We start from the raw sequence: 18,796 nt of genomic DNA on the forward strand, positions 1-18,796 counted from the left end.
CTTTCAATAAAAGTTTTAACAAGTTTTTTAGTTTTTATTTTTTATTCTCAACTTGATATACTTAGAGAATAGATCATTCATTTTTTTTGCCATATCAAAAATTAAATCAAGTCACGAGCATACAAACCGGTCGTAACCTACCTAAGAACAATGACCTTGTGTTCCAAACATAACCAATAAAAACAATGATGACTCCACAAAATTTATTCAAGTTTAGTTTGTTTATCTTTTAAACTGATTTCGAATTTTTATCAAGCTAAGCTCAATAAAGCCAAGCTTAAGTTGTATGTATAGTAATTGTTGAGCTTTAGAAACTGTTCAAGCTTAGCTGCTTCACTTATTCACAAGAGGTCAATTTCGAACACGTGTATAGAGAAATTGCCACCGATTATAGGACAATGGTTGTTACCTTGTCATACATAGAAAGCTCTCAACCAAACTCAGGTTAAAACTTACCAAGTGATAAAATAAGGTTTTGTCAAGTGATAAATTTACTTTCCCATTTTCATGGCTATTCGCAAATTTACTAAAAAAAATTTTAAATGTTGGGGAAGATGTGGAATGAAAAGATGTCATGCTACTATTGACATGAACAACCCTATAATAAAAAATATCAACCTGGGGCTCAACAATAAAAAAAAAAAAAAATGACCCGAAAATAAATGAAGAAGAAATTGAATATGATCATCCTCAGTTTGGCCGCAAATAAGGTACAAAAAAGACTATTTCACTGCTGTTGGGGCTTGAATTCCTTCGTCGTTGATTGAAATTTGGGAAAGCTTCGACTTGATGGTCTCAAACACTGAGTCCTGCATTTCTTCGTTTGTCAACCATGACGACAAGCAAAGATCAATCAAATCATTGTTGGTCTTAGTAAGTGAACCATTCTTGAAGATTCTAGTCTTCCCAAACTTCATGATCCTCTCTAACTTCAACTGAGATGGATCTTCAGTGTAATTTTCTAGAATGCCTCTAATGGCACCGCACCAGATCGGTCTGGCTGTCCTAAGGAATTCATGCACAGCCAAAACTGGAAGGTTCACACTTCCCAAATCGGACTCACTCTGCCCACCTCTCCCGTGAAAATCCGACCCTCCAAGCTTCATTAGATCATAGGCATCTGCTAGGTCACTGTATGCTGTTAACAAAGAAGTGAATTAAGATATGAACAGTAAAAAGTCTTTAAAATCTGAAGAAAAAAAGCTATAGGGTTGTCGAAGAAGTCATTTCCCAAGAAGTAGTCAGTGTCGTAAGCGTTTGATCAAGGGTCAGCATCAAGCCAAGCCAGCCCTCGAAAATGACGCCCAAGTCTGTCCATGGGGGCATTTTCTGAAATGTCAGGCTGGGCCGAACGGCAAGCCAAAACCATAGGCCCAAGCCCTACCTAGTGGGCTTGGACCAGATGAGTCAATGAGCTGGGAAACCATTGCCTCTCACAGGCTAATTGGCTGCCTCTCATGGGCTGGGCCAGGTTTCAAACACTAGGCCCAAGGCTATTCTAAGCGTAATTCAGGTCGGGTCAGCCCACCTAAGGTACAGACTTGGGGTTAAGATTGTGGTTGCACATTACATTTAATGTCAAAAACCACTAACGGATAAATTTTAACAGAATTTGTAACTAATTTAAATGCATCACATTTCAAAAAAACACTTCAAATCTCATTATCATCTGACGGTACTAATCATTTTCTATGCATACACTATACTCTATAAAACCCACATAGATTAAATTCTTAATAACACAAATTTCCAATTATTAAAGCAACCACTTAACATCCACTTCACTTTCAAATTCAGAACACAAACAAGTAAGCATTTATGGGAATAAATCATTCTCATACCTGCCAGTTTTCCATCACTTCTATAAACCTCTATTCCATGAAGGCCCGCATCTTTCAATCTCCTCACAATGGCAACAGGATTCTTTAATGCCCATGGATGAGCCAGCACTGCCACACCCCCTGTTTCACATATCAATTGCACTGCTTCCTCCGCAAGAGGCTCACTTCCTCTGGATCCAAACCAAATAAAAAATATTTTAATCATCGACCTTTCCAGATGGAAATGCATGAACTCTTACCATAGAAATCAACATGTCCAAAAATTATTACGTGGAATAAGCCGGTCCACCATCATAAAGATATCGAGCAAAAGCTTGCTTCAGATTCTCCACATAGCCCGCTTCAACCATAGCTCGAGCCACATGCAATCTCCCGGGAGCAACTCCCTTGCCGGCAATCTTTGCGACGTGCTCCCACTTAAGAGGGAATTTAAGTTTGTTCAATTTTGAAACCATGTTCTTTGCGCGAAGGTAACGTCCATCCCTAATGTTAGCCAAGAACGATTCCAGTTCCTCGGATCTTGTTGGCCCGCAGCTGCTGTAATATGCGAGGATGTGAACTGGCTCCTCTGTACCAGACTCGCCCCTATTTTATTTCCCAAACATCAGGGCATAACGATATAGAAGGGAAAGGAAATCGTACAAAATTTTCACCTTGTTTGGTTTATAACTCAAAATTTGTCTTCGAATTTTTTGTTGTTCATGCTTTCAAGCCTTAGCAATTTTTTTTCATATTTTAGCCTCTTTTTTTTTTTTTTTTTTTAGATGTACCTAAAATGTAAAATATTTATGAAGAAATCTAGGGGGGAAAAAAAAACTCACTCAAGACCAAACAAACCAACAAATATCCTCTTTTTTTTTTGGTCTAGAGCAAACTTTTTTCATATTTCTGCACAAATATTTTACTTTTAAAGTGCATTTAGTTTAGGTATATCTAAAAAGTTGTAAAAAAAAATTGACTAAAATATGAAAAAAAACAAAAAAAAAATTACTACAAAAAAAAAAAACTCAAAACAATTTTCAAAAACTAAATCAAACAATGAAAATAATGTTCCCCATCTGTTGCAATGACCAATCAAGACCATAAAAGCATAATTCAAAAGATGACCTTGGGGAGTAAAGTGTACTGATTTCAACACCCGGGATGATCCTGATGCCAAATCTGCGAGCTGCATCCAGTGCTTCAGGAATGCCAGACATTGTGTCATGATCTGTCAGAGCAAGAGCTTTCACCTGTTCTGAACATACTGTACTAGTTAACCACAATTACATCCGACCCAAAGTTGAAACAATTAGCTTGTAAGAAAAGTAGAATCAAGCTAACAAGAACTGCATGTTAAAGTTTTCCTCAATTTAGTTTAAGTTAATCATGCCATTTCTTATCATCTCATTTCATGTTCTCCTTGACCTTTCTCTATTACCACCACTCACGTGGATAACATCACTCATCTTTACCGGCACACTAACTGATCTACGTTTCGCATGTCCATGCCACCTCAAATGGCTTTCCCTCATTTTACTTCCATAATGTCATGAATTTTTCCATCTCATTTCTAAAACTTGATGAGAATTCAAATATCAAAACTATGCAAATTCAACATGAAATATTCCAAGACAAGGTTATTATTAGCTCTAAATAGCAAAAGATAAGGATTGAAATGTTTATGAAAAATGAAATTTTAATTATATTAGCAACGTTCCTTCACTTTTTTTATTATTTTTATATTTTTCATGTACCTTCTTAAAAAAAAAAAATAGCAAAATAGTTGCCCATACTTTGGACCAACTACAATAATTTTTGTTTTTTTTTTTTTTTTTTGATCGGCAAAGAAAAATATAATTTTTGTTTCTACTTCCCCCTCCCCTCCCCTCTTCTCAAATGAAGTGTCAAATTATAAGAGCCAACTTGGAGGGCTAAACTAACCTAAGCAGAATGAGCCTGATTTTTGGAGGTGAACAATACAACAAAGAGCAAGACAAAGATACGTAAGAGAAGGTAGAACGATATTTAAGAACTTTCAACATATAAAAGAACGAAGAAAATAGCAATACATTCTTAAAAAGGTAAGGTAAACTGGGAGGATAGACTATTTTTAGTGAAAAGACAAAGCTAGAACTCTGAGCTAATTCCTTCTGAGGTTTTGACAGAAAACATATAGGTCAGCTAAAGAATAAATTCCATCCTAGCTAAAAAAACAAAAACAAAAAGAAGAAGAAGAAGAAGAAGATCAGAAGATGCGAAAAAAATTGAAGGGAAAAATAAAGAAAACCCTTTTCCCACATGATTATCCCATAATTTGACAACGATTCCACTCCCACACACAGTGAAAAGAAAAAGATAAAGAGATATCATCACTTACAAGCAGGGTTTTTCTAGAAACATACATTGAAATCCCAACCATGTGAAAAGGTGTCCTAATTAACACAAGCAAATGGTTAATTTAAAACATGCACAATCACATATTTGGGAAAGCAACGTGCCCCATATTATAGCCATAACTACCTCTAAAAGTTGTAAGAGTTTGGCTTTGATTTGACAAGAAACCAAGCACTACATCTTTCTTCTGAAGTAGCATGAACTTTTCAATCACTGCCGATATAACTTCCATCAGGCACATTAGGGCCTTGACCAAGAATTAAACCATTATAAATCACAATCCATCTGAAAGTTCACAATTATCAAAGAGATATAACCCATACTTGAAAAAGAGGAATCAAAATGTTACACGGACTCTTTAATATAAATCAAATACCCGTGTCGGACACCCAACACTCGCACAAGGATATGGGATGTGTCGGATAATTTTCATCAGACACTTCTTATATAATTGTATTTAACACTATTATTATATGAACATATTGTTGTATAATTATTATAAATGTCTTTTTATCACTATAAATTACATATAATATCATTTTATCTCATATACTTTATTAAAAATATAAAAATATGATATTTTTTGCCAAATCCGCGTATCCTTAAATTTGTGGTTTGATAAATCCGACATCTAAATAGATACCCACATCCGACACCCATACCCAAGTCCATGTAACATTTCAAACTTTTCAGGTGACAGGTGGAGAGGAAACCAGCCAGCAAATTTTCATATTTGCTTCACAGATTGCTACTGATAAAGAAGCTATGGTCGCATCAGTTGCAAAGAGAGACAAAGATGGAAAATGAACTGGACTAGTTTTAAGTTCTGTTTTAATTTAGCATACTACCAAAACATATATTTGTCTGCTAAATCAACTAAATATTTTGATAAAAAAGCTATTACAATACACTCCACTTCCCAGAATTATTTCAATACAACCTACTTTGTTTTTTGTTAAAAAAAATTGTAATTGCATTTTGTATAATTGCGCTCTCTAGTACTATTTCTAAGATCCATTTTCCTTGAAGCCAAAAATAACTTTAGTTTTTTTTGTTTACATACTAGAAGCATGTGGTCTTTTCTATGCTTTAGCCTGTATAAAGTGTACTCTATACAGATTTGTTACTGAGCTGCTCCATATATAAGAGGCAGGAGTGAGTGTTTTATGTTGTGATATGCTATTTTAGCACTGCTAACATCTGTACTAATCCAGTACAGAATTCAAGCGTAGAAACCAATACTGAAATATAAACAGGACCACAAACAGCAAACTATGTGCAAATTGAACATTGAATAACTACCACCAAAAATAAATTTCTGTCAAAATTATCTGAATATGCCAAACCCAATACTTAAAAAAAAAAAAAAAAAAAAAAAAAAAAAACCAAGGGGCCATCCTAGTTGGCAAGGGAGTTTGCTCCTCTCCTTGCTGAACAAGTTCGAATCTCTGACTAATCAAGTAAAACTCTGACAGTTTAGGTGGAACAGCTAGCTTCCCACCCAGTTTGGTTTGTAAGGGTAGATCATAAGGGAGTGTTATGGGCATCAGAAAAAAAAAAAAAAAAAAAAAAAAGGTCTCAAACACTCCTCCAATGAATTAAACCACAGAAACCCATTTTTGGACAAAATCAGAAGAGACAAAGAAAATAGCTTCCTCTCATACACTGTTTCTCAACTTCAAAATTGCCAAACCATTACACAATCTGAACACTGAAACCCCAAAAATAAGCTTTGAGTAATAAAAAAAAATTAAGAAAACCCAATAATAAACAATGCAGAACCCAAGCCAAAACATACATATCCATCCATAAAAAGCATAACCCAATTCAGATATGCATTAAAAAACAAAAATTTAAACATTACAGTAAAGAAAAAACAGCTCACCCCCTTTTGATGGGCTCTCTCAACCAGCTTGGAAGGCGACAAGAACCCATCACTGCAAATCGAATGAGAGTGAAATTCAAACACCAACTTCTCCGAAAACTTCTTGTGGTTGAGGAACACCCCAAAATCATCATCCACAGCAGAGGAAGCAGCAGAGGAGTGGTCCAAGAAGACCCATTCACTGATCCATCGATAGGCAACGGTCTGGTCAAGGGTCATCTTTTTCTTGGAACCACCACGCTGCTTCTTCTTCTTCTTCTTGGTGGTGGTGCTGGAGTTGGGTTTCTTTGGGTTATTATTATCACCCATATATCAAATCAAATCAGGAGAGTGTTTTTGGGATTTTGGGAGCGAGTGAAAGAGAATGAATGAATGCTGTTTTGGGGGCAACAAAAATGAAGCGTGAAAAGGAGGAGCAGAAATAGAACCTATTTTGGGGGATTTCTTTGTTTGTGGGTTTCTACTAGGCCTATTTATTTAGGATCTAGGGTATTTTTTTATTTTTTTTGTTTATTTTTTTAATTTTTTTTTGCAGATGTAAACAAAGAGAGAGTAGACAGACAAGATAGAGCATTAGGATCAGGGGGTAAGCTTGTTTGTTTCTGATTTTTAGAAAATAATTTTTAAAAAAAATTATTTTTTTATTTTTTCATATTTTAATATTTTTAATGAATGCTTTTAACATTTTAAATAATTTTTTTAATTTTTAAATCCGCTAATATAAATATATTTAAAAAGTATAATATTTATAAAAAAAAATGTTTAACAAATACCCTAAATACCAAAAAATACAAAAATAAAAAAAAAATGAAAATTTAGTGTATTTTTATTATTTTGTGTATTTATTAATTTTTTAAAATATTTAATTATTTAGATAGATCTGAATAAGGTGTATCTAAAAAAGTTTAAAAAAAATTATTTAAAATTTTAAGGGAAAATCGGTCTAAGGTCCCTATCCAACTTTTAGTAATGGATTAGGTCCACAATCTGTTCTTTTGTAGTCTAAGGTCCCTCACCCCATTTCTTCTCTCTTTCTACTCACTTTTCTCTCTCTACATGGGCTCTCTGTTTCTGCTTCACATTCAAATGGCCAAGACCAACAAGGTCTCCACAGATCGTGACGCATGGCGGCGATGGAGAAGGGGAGGAAGAAGAAGTCGGCGTCGGAGGGATTAGTGGTGAGGAAGAGGAGGAAGAAGATCTTCAGAGAAACAGAGACACAGGAAGACGATTACTGGAGAAAGTCCAAACTTCCTCATGCTACTCTATTTAAGCCCCAGCATCCTTATGAAAGCTCTCTCTGGAAGACTTTCAAAGATTTACCAAAAACGGCTGTGAATCTGATAGAAACTTTACTCTCTGTGGAACCATACAAGCGTGGAACCGCATCTTCCGCTCTTGCATCTGAGGTATCATGCAGAAACTATTTGTAATTATTTGTGTTTTATCTTCAGTTGCATCATGAATATGCTTAATGTTCATCTTGTACTTGCTATCCTCAGTATTTCAAAACAAAGCCCTATGCATGTGACCCGTTGACCTTGCCAAAATATCCACCAAATAAAGAGATTGATGCCAAACATCGTGAGGAGGCACAAAGGTAAGATTTCTCGTCTCCTTTTTTTAGCGGTACATGGAAGAATTTGGCAGCAAAACATGTGCCGAATCCACTGTAGCCTAGCATCTAAAACAGAGGGAGCATTTAGGTAGTTTTTGCAATATTAAAAAAAAAAAAAAATCAATAATAATGATACAAGAAATATTTGAACAACAACAAAATTGCAAGCTACTATTGTGGAATTGAGGTCATTTATTAAAGGGAAATGCCAACCACCAGCCATTTGGTTAATTTATGTATAAAAAATGTAATGAAATATTTGAAAAGTATATAGAAATATATAAAAGTGTAGGGAAAATACATATTTTTGTTTAATCAAGTTGTCTTTTGAGAATTATAACCGACTTGCACCGGATTTGCTTTGTTTTACAATGCTTGTATAAATTGTTTGAGGCTTTTGAGTATTAATGTGTGATTCCATTAATATAGTTACTTACCGCGTCGTTTTTTTAATTTTTAATTTTTTTTTTTATTTTTAACTTCATTTACCCATCAACTCTATGAATAGATAGCCTTACCAGGCTTGTGGCTCAACCTTTTCAGCCACTATGGAAAGTTTTTCAGCCACTATGGAAAGTTTGGGAGGATTTGGGTTCAGTGAAATGGGCAGAACTATGAGGAAGAAGAGGATTTGGGTTCAGTGAAATGCGCACAATACATACCAAGTCCATGTCGGTTGGTGCTTCTTTGGGTGGATCTTCTTCTATGAAATATTCTCATTCTCCTGATGCCTCTCGTCCACGGAAGAAGCTGATTCTTCAGGTAATTAATTCCTGTGTGGATTTTTTTGTTTTATCTTTACTGTGGTAGCTGCTAATCAAGATATTAGTGAATTGGACTGAATTTTCTCTGGGTTGATCCAGAGAAATTCTCTGGTTTGAACTGAATTTTCTCTGGGTTGATCCAGAGAAATTCTCTGGTTTGGATTGAACTAGTCCTCAAGTGTTGTCCAGAGAAATTTGGCATTTTCTCTGTGAATTTTCTCTGGTTTGGAAATCATGTTTTTTGAATCTTTAGTATGTATAAAGGTGTAATGATGTCATGTTGAGAATTGAATTCATTTTATAACCCATAGATTTCTTCTCTCAGTGCTCTAATTCATTTGAATTTTTTTTTCTTTTTTTTTCCGTTGATTAAAATTTCTTTACAAACTTGCTCATTTTATTCCCCCAAAACGAAAACCACATGTGATTTAAGGCAATTATTGACAAGATATTCCAGTGTTTAAATCACCAGAAAATACTCTGATTTGCACCATTTTTGGGAATTGGATGAGACATTTGCAAAACATAGAAAATCAAAAAAATTGAACAAATCAGAGAAATTTCAAATTTCTCTGGTTTGAAATTTCTCTGGATGGAAATTTCTCTGGGTTGAAATTTCTCTGGATAGATTTTCTCTGGACCTGCAGAAATTTTTCAAAAAATATTACAAACCAGAGAAATTCTCAATTGTTATTTTTAATAAACCAAAGAAATTCTCAATTGATATTTCAATAACAAACTAGAGAAATACTCCGATTTTTCAAGAGTTTCTCTGGTTCTGGTAAGTTGCCATTGTTATCCCATTCTAATGTTGCTTACATATTACAATGTGAAATTTTTCGAGTTGAATTCAGTTGAACAATGTTACTTACCTAATGAATCACAATGATTTGGATGTGAGTGAGAAGAAAAGTAGAGAAACTCATCCAGAGAAATTTGGTCCAGAGAAATTTCTCTGAGCCAGAATTTCTCTGACCAATTTTCTCTGCACTGAAATTTCTCTGGACCAATTTTCTCTGGACTGAAATTTCTCTGGATCAAGGTTGAGGGACCTTAGATATTATGAAAATATTGTTGAGGGACCTTATACATTATGAAAATATTTGGTGTCCTTTATGCTATAAAATCATAATACCAGGGACCTTAAAAAAAAACCCCAAATTTTAAAAATATTCACTAAAAATAAAAAACTCAATTTTCAAAAAATTAAATTCAAAAAATTGAAATCAAACACACTATTTTTTTTTTTTTTGTATCTCTTGTAATATAATAATATCGTGTGCCTCCATTTCATTCAATCACGATAAATTTTGTCCAGAAATAAGAGGCGATTTGGATATGATTTATTTAGTGATTTTTTTATTTTTTATAAAAATATATGTAAAAAAATAAAAAGATGATGTGATAATTTATAACAAATAAACAGTTTATTTAGATGGTTGCTAATTAAAGATGTAAATTATTCTCAATGCTAATTATTAATTAGAATAAAAATTAAGCATTTTTTTTATCCAACCTTCTCTCATATGGGTTTGGAGTTAGCTTTTTATTGATTTTTTTGTTTTTTTTTTTTTTAACGTCAACAAAAATTAATGTATATGAAAAGTTGCTAAAATGTTGATTTTTTGTGAATGAAAAAATTAATACGACATGATTTTTTTAATTATAACATTTAAATTTTAACCTCAAATGTCTAATTTTTAACTTAGAGCGCTTCTATCTATACAATAAGTTGGTCTCATTATACAAAATAAATTGGTCTCATTGCAAATTAGGGAGAGAATTGAGGAATTAAGTGGAGGGGGACGACAAGGAGGGGAGACTTGTGGAGGGGATAGAATAGAGACAAGTTAGGATAGCAAAAAAAATGGTTGAGAAATAGGGGTTTGAGATGGGGGGATATAGAAGAAAGAGTTAGAAGAGTGTAGGGATTGAAGGATAGAGACAGTAGCTAACCATATAGAAAAAAGTGATAGTGAAGGGTCGGTGGCGAGAGACAATAGTAGCGATGGGCTCATGGAGGTATGGGGAATGGGATGGTAGATTGAGAAATTAGAATTTTAAAACTTTAAGATTTGAGTCTTTAATGACAATTTTACCTACAGATAAAATTTAAAAAAAAAATTTGAAAAATCAGAAGTATAATGAAATATTTTTGTTTGTGGCTACTTCGTGATGAAAAATAAGCTTCGGTTTATGGCAAAATGCAAATGGGAACAAGCCTATAAATCGAGCTATGGGCCTTCTACAAGGGCCTTACTGTCATACTATAAAAGGGACTAAACAATATGATGATAGAAACTGATGCGACCCAAATAGTACAGCTAATGGGAGAAGAAATAGGGGACAAATGTTCCTTCAAAAACTTGGTGAAAGATGTCAAAATACTTCTTAGATAATGTGAATGCACTATTCAACACGTTTGGAAAGAAAGCAACTTATGTGCGGATGCTTTGGCTAAATTAGGTGTAGAACAACCTAAAGAAAATGTTGGTGGTGAATGAACCACCAATTGAAATTAAGAGCTTGTTAGTTGCAAAAATGATAGGACTCTCTAATGAACAGGCTTAGCTCTTTGTTATAGTTCTCTTTCCGATGTAACTAAAAAAAAAAAAAAAAATCTAAGGTATTTTTTACAAGAAAATTGCTACATGTAGGGTTTAAGATTGATTTAATAATTAAATGGGTTTAAAATTATGTTCAAGTTTAATTTGTTTACCTAACAAATCAATTTTGAATAAATTTTTAACAAGTTGAACACAAATGAAGCTTGTGTAATTAATTCTTTATAGTGGATATAAGTTTGTTGAACCGAATAATAGATTATTACAGTTTGGCATAAAAATTTAACAAGTTTAAAATTATATTTAAATTTGACTTGTTTACATAATGAGTTGATCTTGAACAAACTTTTAACGAATCGAACACGAGTCGAGTTCGGCTAATTTTATTTGTTTAACAGCCCTAACTGTACAAACAACTTTTTTACATGATTTTTCTTACTACTGGTCACAAAGGTACAAGCCTCATGCGTATTTATTAATGGAGATTCTATTGCTTTTGTATCAAGTGTTAATTTTATTTTATTTTTTATGAGAAATCTGTCTATTCATAACATTAATCTTTTTACAAATAAATTTATATTATGAAATTATAAATGCCACATAATTTTCTCCCTTTGTTAATTCATCATTAGGCTAATTTGACTTCAAATACATGCTACTAGGTAAAAGCTGTGGGTAATTAAAGAATGTAGGTATAATACTATATTAAGGAAAATACTATATATATATATTTTTTTTTTCATTTTTTCATTTCAAAGAAATGGGTCTCGTATATATTTATAAATATAAATCTCATAAAAAAAATAAAGTAAAAAATAAAATAATATTATATAATTAAAAATTCATATGAAACTTGAAGGTAATATTTGGTAATGTTTACATTTTTGTTTTATGTTTATAAAAATTTTATAAACTGATTTTTGTTTATTTTTAAAAAAATATAAACTACAAACAAGTTTGTTTTGAACAAAATATTTTTAAAAAATTAAAAATATAAACTAAAAAATATGTTTATTCAGGCCTAAAATATTTATATTTATTTTTTATTTTTTATGACAATGAAATCATACACATTATAATTGAAAAAAATTAATTAAAAAAATAATTGGAAAAAAAAGTTTATTTTGGAAAAATATTATTTGAAAATAAAAATTTGTTAGTCAAACAAATTTTTAAATTTTTGTTTAAAAACTAATTTAAGTTTACATTTTTTCTTAAATTTATAAACTGAAACAATTATTTATAAATTAAAAAAAATTATCAAATAAATTTTTATGGTAATTTTTAATTTTTTATAAATATAAATTAAAAATTAAAAACAAAATGGTACCAAACAAGCTGGAAGCATTTGAATATCTCAGGAATAATTGGTAATGGACAAGTAGGGGCATCTGCAAAGTGTAAAGAGGTTGTACTGCGAACCAAAAATCGTAAGTTCGCATTCATTGTCAGCTGCTCTCTCTCTCTCTTTCTCTCAAAAAAAAAAAATAAAGAAAAATGTTTGGGAGCACTAATTAGTACTCCCACTAATTAGGTGGCAGTGGATTCCGTCATTAATGATATGATGTTTTGGTCTTGGAGTTGTGTTTTTTTTTTTTTTTTTTACTTTTTTAATGCATTAGTGCTATTAGTGGTGATGTTTTTAGTGGGATGAATCATTGTTGGAAAATAAATATGGCAAATTATGTTAATAGTTGTTATAGTTTGCCTGTGTTTGGCAAGTGGGTTTGCAGGCTTTTTTGGCTATTTTAGCCACAAAAAACAAAATAGGCTATTTTAGCCATAACAAACAAAACATCACATACAACCCATAATCATTACATTCTTCTCTCACAAAAAAACTCAAAAAAGCCAAAAAACCAAAAAACCCTTCCCAAACCAAGCTTTTAAGCCCAGGCTAAAATAGCCAAAAAAGCCAAAAAGCCAAAAAGCGAACCCACTTCTTTGAGATTTGTGTCATTTTAATTTTTGACTTTTAATTGTGACACAGTTGATCATGAATTTTAAATCTTATTCTAAATAAGAACAATTGGGCAAAATCGTCAATTTGATGAAATATAAATTAATTTGACAAAAATAAATGTTAAAAAAAATATTTTCAAATTTTTAAAAAATTATTTATACCCACCAAAAATAAAATTATGTAAAATTGATAAAAATTAATAAAAATTACATTATTAATTTTTAAAAATTAATTTTACATGATCATCATCTAAATACATAATAAAAATTAATTTGGTAAAAAAATAAATCAATGTCTAAAAGATTTATCAATTTTATATAATTTTATCTTTAGTAGTTAGAAATAATTTTTAAAAATTCAAAAATAATTTTTTGATTTTTATTTTTTCAAATTAATTTATATTTTATCAAATTGACGATTTTGCTCTTGAAAAATCCAATAGTATCTACAATTGTCCTTATTTGGAACAAGATTCAAAATTCAGGGTCAAATGTGTCACAATTGAAAAGTCAGGAACCAAAATGACACAAGCCCCAAACTATAGGGACCATTAGTGTAATTCACCCAAATAAATAATGTTATATGTATCAATTAATATATTAATTAATATATTAACGGATAATATGACATAATTTTAAAAGTTTTGATTATTTATAATCTATCTATACTATATATTAAGCAAAAGGAAATTTTTAATCTCAAGCCTTGTGGGAGCTCCAATCTCCCAATCTAAATTTCCTGATTTTTTGATTTAAAAAAAAAAAACCTTTGCATTTATTAATTTCTCCCAACTCCCAAGTCTTACTCTCATAATAACACTTTAATGCATTAAGAACAAGCATAAAAAAAAATTCTTTGAAATCCAACACATATGAATTCTTTGAAAAGTCCCAACACATATGATTATTATCCTTCATAATAACACTTTAATATATTAAAAACAAGCATAAAAAAAATTTCTTAAAAAGTCCAACACATATGATTATTATCAAAATACTAAACTTTAATATAATATAATAATAAAAAAAAGACATTTAATTCTTTGAAAAGTCCAACACATATGATTATTATTAAAATATTAAACTTTAATATAATATAAAAAAGGAAAAAAATAAGACATTTAAAAAAAAATTAAAAAATCACAATTCACATATATAGATAATTGTAAACACAATCCGTGCATAGCACGGGTGATATGCTAGCACGGGTAAAAAGCTAAAAGCTAACTTTTTACCGTCTTCCCAAAGCACCCCGTCTATCTATACTATATATTAAGTAAAAGGGGGTTTTTAACCCCAAGCCTTGTGAGAGCTCCAATCTCTCAATCTAAATTACCTGATTTTTTGATTTGAAAAAAAAAACTTAGCATTTATTAACTTCTCCTAACTCTCAAGTCTTACCCTCATAATAATACTTTAATGCATTAAGAATAAGCATAAAAAAAATGTTTTGAAATCCAACACATGAATTCCTTGAAAAGTCCCAACGCATATGATTATTATCCCTCATAATAACACTTTAATACATTAAAAACAAGTATAAAAAAAATTTCTTGAAAAGTCCAACACATATGATTATTATCAAAATATTAAACTTTAATATAATATAATATAAAAAAAGACATTTAATTCTTGAAAAGTCTAACACATATAATTATTACCAAAATATTAAACTTTAATATAATATAAAAAAGAAAAAAAAGAAAACATTTAAAAAGAAAAGAAAATAAGACATTTAAAAATCACAATTCACATATATAGATAATTATAAATACAATCCACGCATAACACGGATGATATGCTAGTTTATATAATAAGTGAGATCAGTAATAATGTCATAACACTAATTAGTACACTAATATGTACATTAATTAATACAAATAGTATCACCGCTTAAAAATACCGAAAGAGGAAGAGATGGGTTAAAAATTACTTCCTAACTTTTAACCTATTTTAGATCACATCATCTTTCACATTTTTACACGTTTTTTAAGAAATTCAAAATAAGTCAAAAAATTAACTTTTAATCATCTTTCCAAAACACTCAAATGTACACATGTTCAGTTACAATATTTGTAATATTTAATTATAATGTTAATTATGATTTAATTATAAATATTGTAGTGTTAATTTGATATGTTGATTATAATATTATTTTTATTATGATTTAAAAGATTTTTAATTATACCTATATGGCGTTTGGTTTCGTCCTTAAATTTAGTTGGGAAATATTTATGATAATCAATTTTACAAGTGTCATAATTTACATATAATACACACTTGATGTTTTTAATAATTAACACCAATTCACAATTGCCATTTACTATTACAAAAATATTTTATAAAAATTATTTTATCTCTTCCGTGATTTCTTATTGAGAAATTACAATTTAGAGTAGGTTTTTAAAAATAATATCAGATCTGTTATAATTTTTATGCACATTAATAATTAAAATTTTAAATTTATTTGTAAATTGCGTTTTTTTTTTTTTTTCAGTTATATATAGTTAGCGGTGACGCCATTCTCTTTGCCAATTTCAGGGTGTTAATTTCTAATTTGAGGGTGTTAAAATGTTACAATATTTATAATTTTAATACACTTTTATATATTTTTATTTTTTAATATAGTTTTTACATATTTTAGAACATCTCCAATGGACTCTTTAAGAGCTCGTTTGGGATGTGAGTTGTCTTTTTGACTATTTTAACTTGAGACTAAAAAGATTTTTTTGTTTTTTTTGACTTTTATGAAAGAAAAAACAAAATAATTAGAAGTTGGATGTGACATTTTGTCATATTTAACTAAAATAATCTATTTTGTTCTACATAACTATTTTAGCCAAAACTCGTTGCCCAAATGGAATCTAAAAAAAGTTTATTAGGTACTATAGTTAGTTTCATCCCATTTTACGTTTTTCAACAGGCCGGCAATTACACTAATTGTTTTAACAATTTTTTTCAAGTTCGTTACATTTGTAGAGTCTTAGAGCATCTGTATCAAAGTAGCTAAAATTATTTTTTAACTAAATTAGTGATACTGTTCATAAAAAATGGACGTGTATCAATCTCACTACTGTTTATCACTAATTTACAAGTGTTATAGCATCTCGCTATAACAAGCGAGATACTGTTCATCACCACAACACGGAGATTAGTGTTACCGGATGTCTGCTCGGTCAATGGGCTTTTTTTTTTTTTTTTGCATTTTTTAAGAATTATTTGGCAAGTAACTAATCAATTTAATAAAAAAAAAGAAAAATAACAAACCCAATAAGAAAAATAATATTTCAATAAGATTAAGTTAGAATAGAGAGTTTGATGTAGTAGGTACTAAAGAGGTGACTAACTAAAATAGTAAAATAGTTTTTTTAGCTATAATTTGACTAAATTTTTGAAAAAAACTAGTGTGGATGCTCTTGCAAGGTTTTTAATTAAATATGGATAGATAAAAAAAAAATAAAAAATTGCATGAAAATTAGAAAGTAGTGTTGGAATTGCTCTTACAACACTAACAACAATCTATTCAGGATGATTACCCACAAAAAAAAAAAAAAACAAAACAAAACAAAACAAAACAAAACAAAGTTTATCCTTATATCAAAATAAATCCTAAGCTTTTAACTCTGTCAATTTAAATCATAATTTTTTTTTTAATCTAAACCATTTATCTATTTTTATTAAGTAAAATTGATTGGGAAAAAAAAAAGTCATTAAATTCAATAAAAAGTATCTTTTAGACATTTTATGTATGTTTATATTAAGTTTAATGATTAAAATATTATTTTTCGAATAATTTTACTTAATAAAAATAGGTGAATGATTTAAATTGAAAATAAATCAAAAAATTAATATTTAAATTGATAAAATTAAAAATTCATGATTTATTTTGTTGAATGACTCTATTTTTTTTTTTTTTTAAGTAATTGTCCCAATCTAGCTTTAGCACTTTCCACCAATAATATTTCTTAAAATTGTGGTTGGGTCATAAATTTTCATAAGAATTTTAAAAAAAATAGAAAAAAAGACCAAAAATATTCAATTTATAATTCATTTATGTTTCTAAAATATTTTCTCAAAAATGGGTTGTCCCGTTTGGTGAGTTGGTTATTTTAATTGGTTTTTTAAATTTTTTAGCTTTTTTAACATGATTAAAAAGGCTATACTTGGGATGATAATTAACTTTTTTTTTTTTGTAGTTAATTTGATAGTTGTAAGGGAAAAAAGTAATTATGATTTGAATGTAACATTTCATCTTATTAATCATTTTACTCATTCCGTTCCTAAATATTAAATTTTTAATTTTTTTTGGAAATATCAATTGTTATAATTATAATTTTTATGTTATTAATAAATTTAAAAGAAGAGCAAAATAAAAAATTAATATTATTTTAGTCTTTAATTCTTGAAAATGGAATCACATTATGAAAGAAAAAAAAAACTATTATTTTAAGACAAAATGAGAGTAATTTATTTTATCTTTATTAATGGTAAAAAAAATAAAAAAACCTACATCCCGGACTGTCTATCGGCTTCTTGCTATGAGCATCATGCTGTTCTGTTCTCATGTTAAGATACAGCAGGCTACGCATATACATAGGGATATCTATCTATCTATCTATCTCTCTTTCTCTCATGGAGCTTTCTCTGTCTAACTTCAAAAAGGGTTTTGGTTCAACTGTCTCCTTCTTTCAGATTTTTGGAGCACCGACCCATGATGCAGCACTGAGTGAGTAGTAGTACTTTTTTCTCGAGAAAATATTTGGCAGGAAAGGAAAGTGTTGTGTGTGTGTGTGTGTTTGGTTTGAGTTTTTGAGATTAAATTTTTAAAAAAATTGAAATTTTTATTTTTCATATTTTTTTGTTTGGGTAAATTATAAATAAAACTCCAAGGTTTAGCATGTTTTACAATTTAAACCTCAGGTTTTTAATTTTGACAATTAAAACCCTAAAGTTCATTCCGTGTCACAATGTAAGCCTCCATCCATCTCCGTTTCATAATGTAACGGAGAACACCATTTCTAGTGGCAAAACCAATCCAAAATGACGCCGTTTAGAGAGAGTAACGGAAATATTTTTCTTTTGACACGTGTCATTTTCTTATTTGTTATTATTAATTAATATAAAATAGAAATATCCATTTTACCCTCCCTGACCCCTAACTTTTACAAACCCTAACCCTAATCTCCACCTTTTACCCAGCTCCAGCCACCACTCCTTCCATTTTTTTCAGCAATATCCCCGTTCTTTCCTACATCCGGGGCAACCACTGAACCACTTTCCTATCTCCGACACAATCCATTTCACCCTCACTCCTCTCTCGCTACTACCACAGCCCATATCATTTTTTCTACTACCCCATTTTTCCTGACCTGCAACCCCACTGCTTTCTCCTTCTGATCTGCAATTGCAACCTTCTTCTTCTTCTTCTTCTTCTACTATGTGCCGCGACGACCCCCTACAACTCTCTTGTCTCTCTCTTTCTCGCGCGTGTGCAAGTGTTCGGCGAAGGACAATCGAAGTGGTTCGGCAAGATGAATTTGGACTGTTGCTCTCTATTTGGCAAAATATAACTGAACGCAGGTCATTCGTTCAGTACTGGTTGTCCGAATGAAGAGAACGAGGCTGGACCTCGCCAAGGGAAGAGGAGGAGAAGGAACGAGGAAGGATGAGATAGGGTTGAGAGAGGAGATGAAGGGTTATGTCGGAGATAGAGGAGGATCTGAAGATGGCGTCAGAGGAGAAAGCCAGAGCTACAAAGATGGGTTGGGGTAAAAGTAGTAGGGTTA

At 30.6% G+C, this 18,796-nt stretch overlaps 2 protein-coding genes across 2 annotated transcripts; one reads left to right on the forward strand and one right to left on the reverse strand.

Moving 5' to 3' along the window:
- Positions 1 to 473: 473 nt before the first annotated feature.
- Positions 474 to 6,411, reverse strand: LOC114260013 (Polymerase/histidinol phosphatase-like protein). The gene is made up of 5 exons (XM_028200048.2): positions 6,103 to 6,411; positions 2,949 to 3,073; positions 2,112 to 2,426; positions 1,842 to 2,011; positions 474 to 1,138 (listed from the first exon to the last, which is right to left on the reverse strand). The coding sequence occupies exons 1-5, from the start codon at positions 6,409 to 6,411 to the stop codon at positions 723 to 725; spliced, it is 1,335 nt and encodes a 444-aa protein (XP_028055849.2). The 3' UTR covers positions 474 to 722.
- A 117-nt stretch (positions 6,412 to 6,528) lies between these two features.
- LOC114305060 (cyclin-dependent kinase C-2 C-like) lies at positions 6,529 to 7,797 on the forward strand. Its single transcript, XM_082914322.1, has 2 exons — positions 6,529 to 7,511; positions 7,605 to 7,797. Exons 1-2 carry the CDS (start codon positions 7,227 to 7,229, stop codon positions 7,704 to 7,706), a joined length of 387 nt encoding a protein of 128 aa, XP_082770448.1. The 5' UTR covers positions 6,529 to 7,226; the 3' UTR covers positions 7,707 to 7,797.
- Positions 7,798 to 18,796: the final 10,999 nt, after the last annotated feature.

This window comes from Camellia sinensis, chromosome 2 (genome assembly GCF_055761805.1).
Source record: "Camellia sinensis isolate YWXY chromosome 2, ASM5576180v1, whole genome shotgun sequence".
In the NCBI taxonomy this organism is placed as follows: domain Eukaryota; kingdom Viridiplantae; phylum Streptophyta; class Magnoliopsida; order Ericales; family Theaceae; genus Camellia; species Camellia sinensis.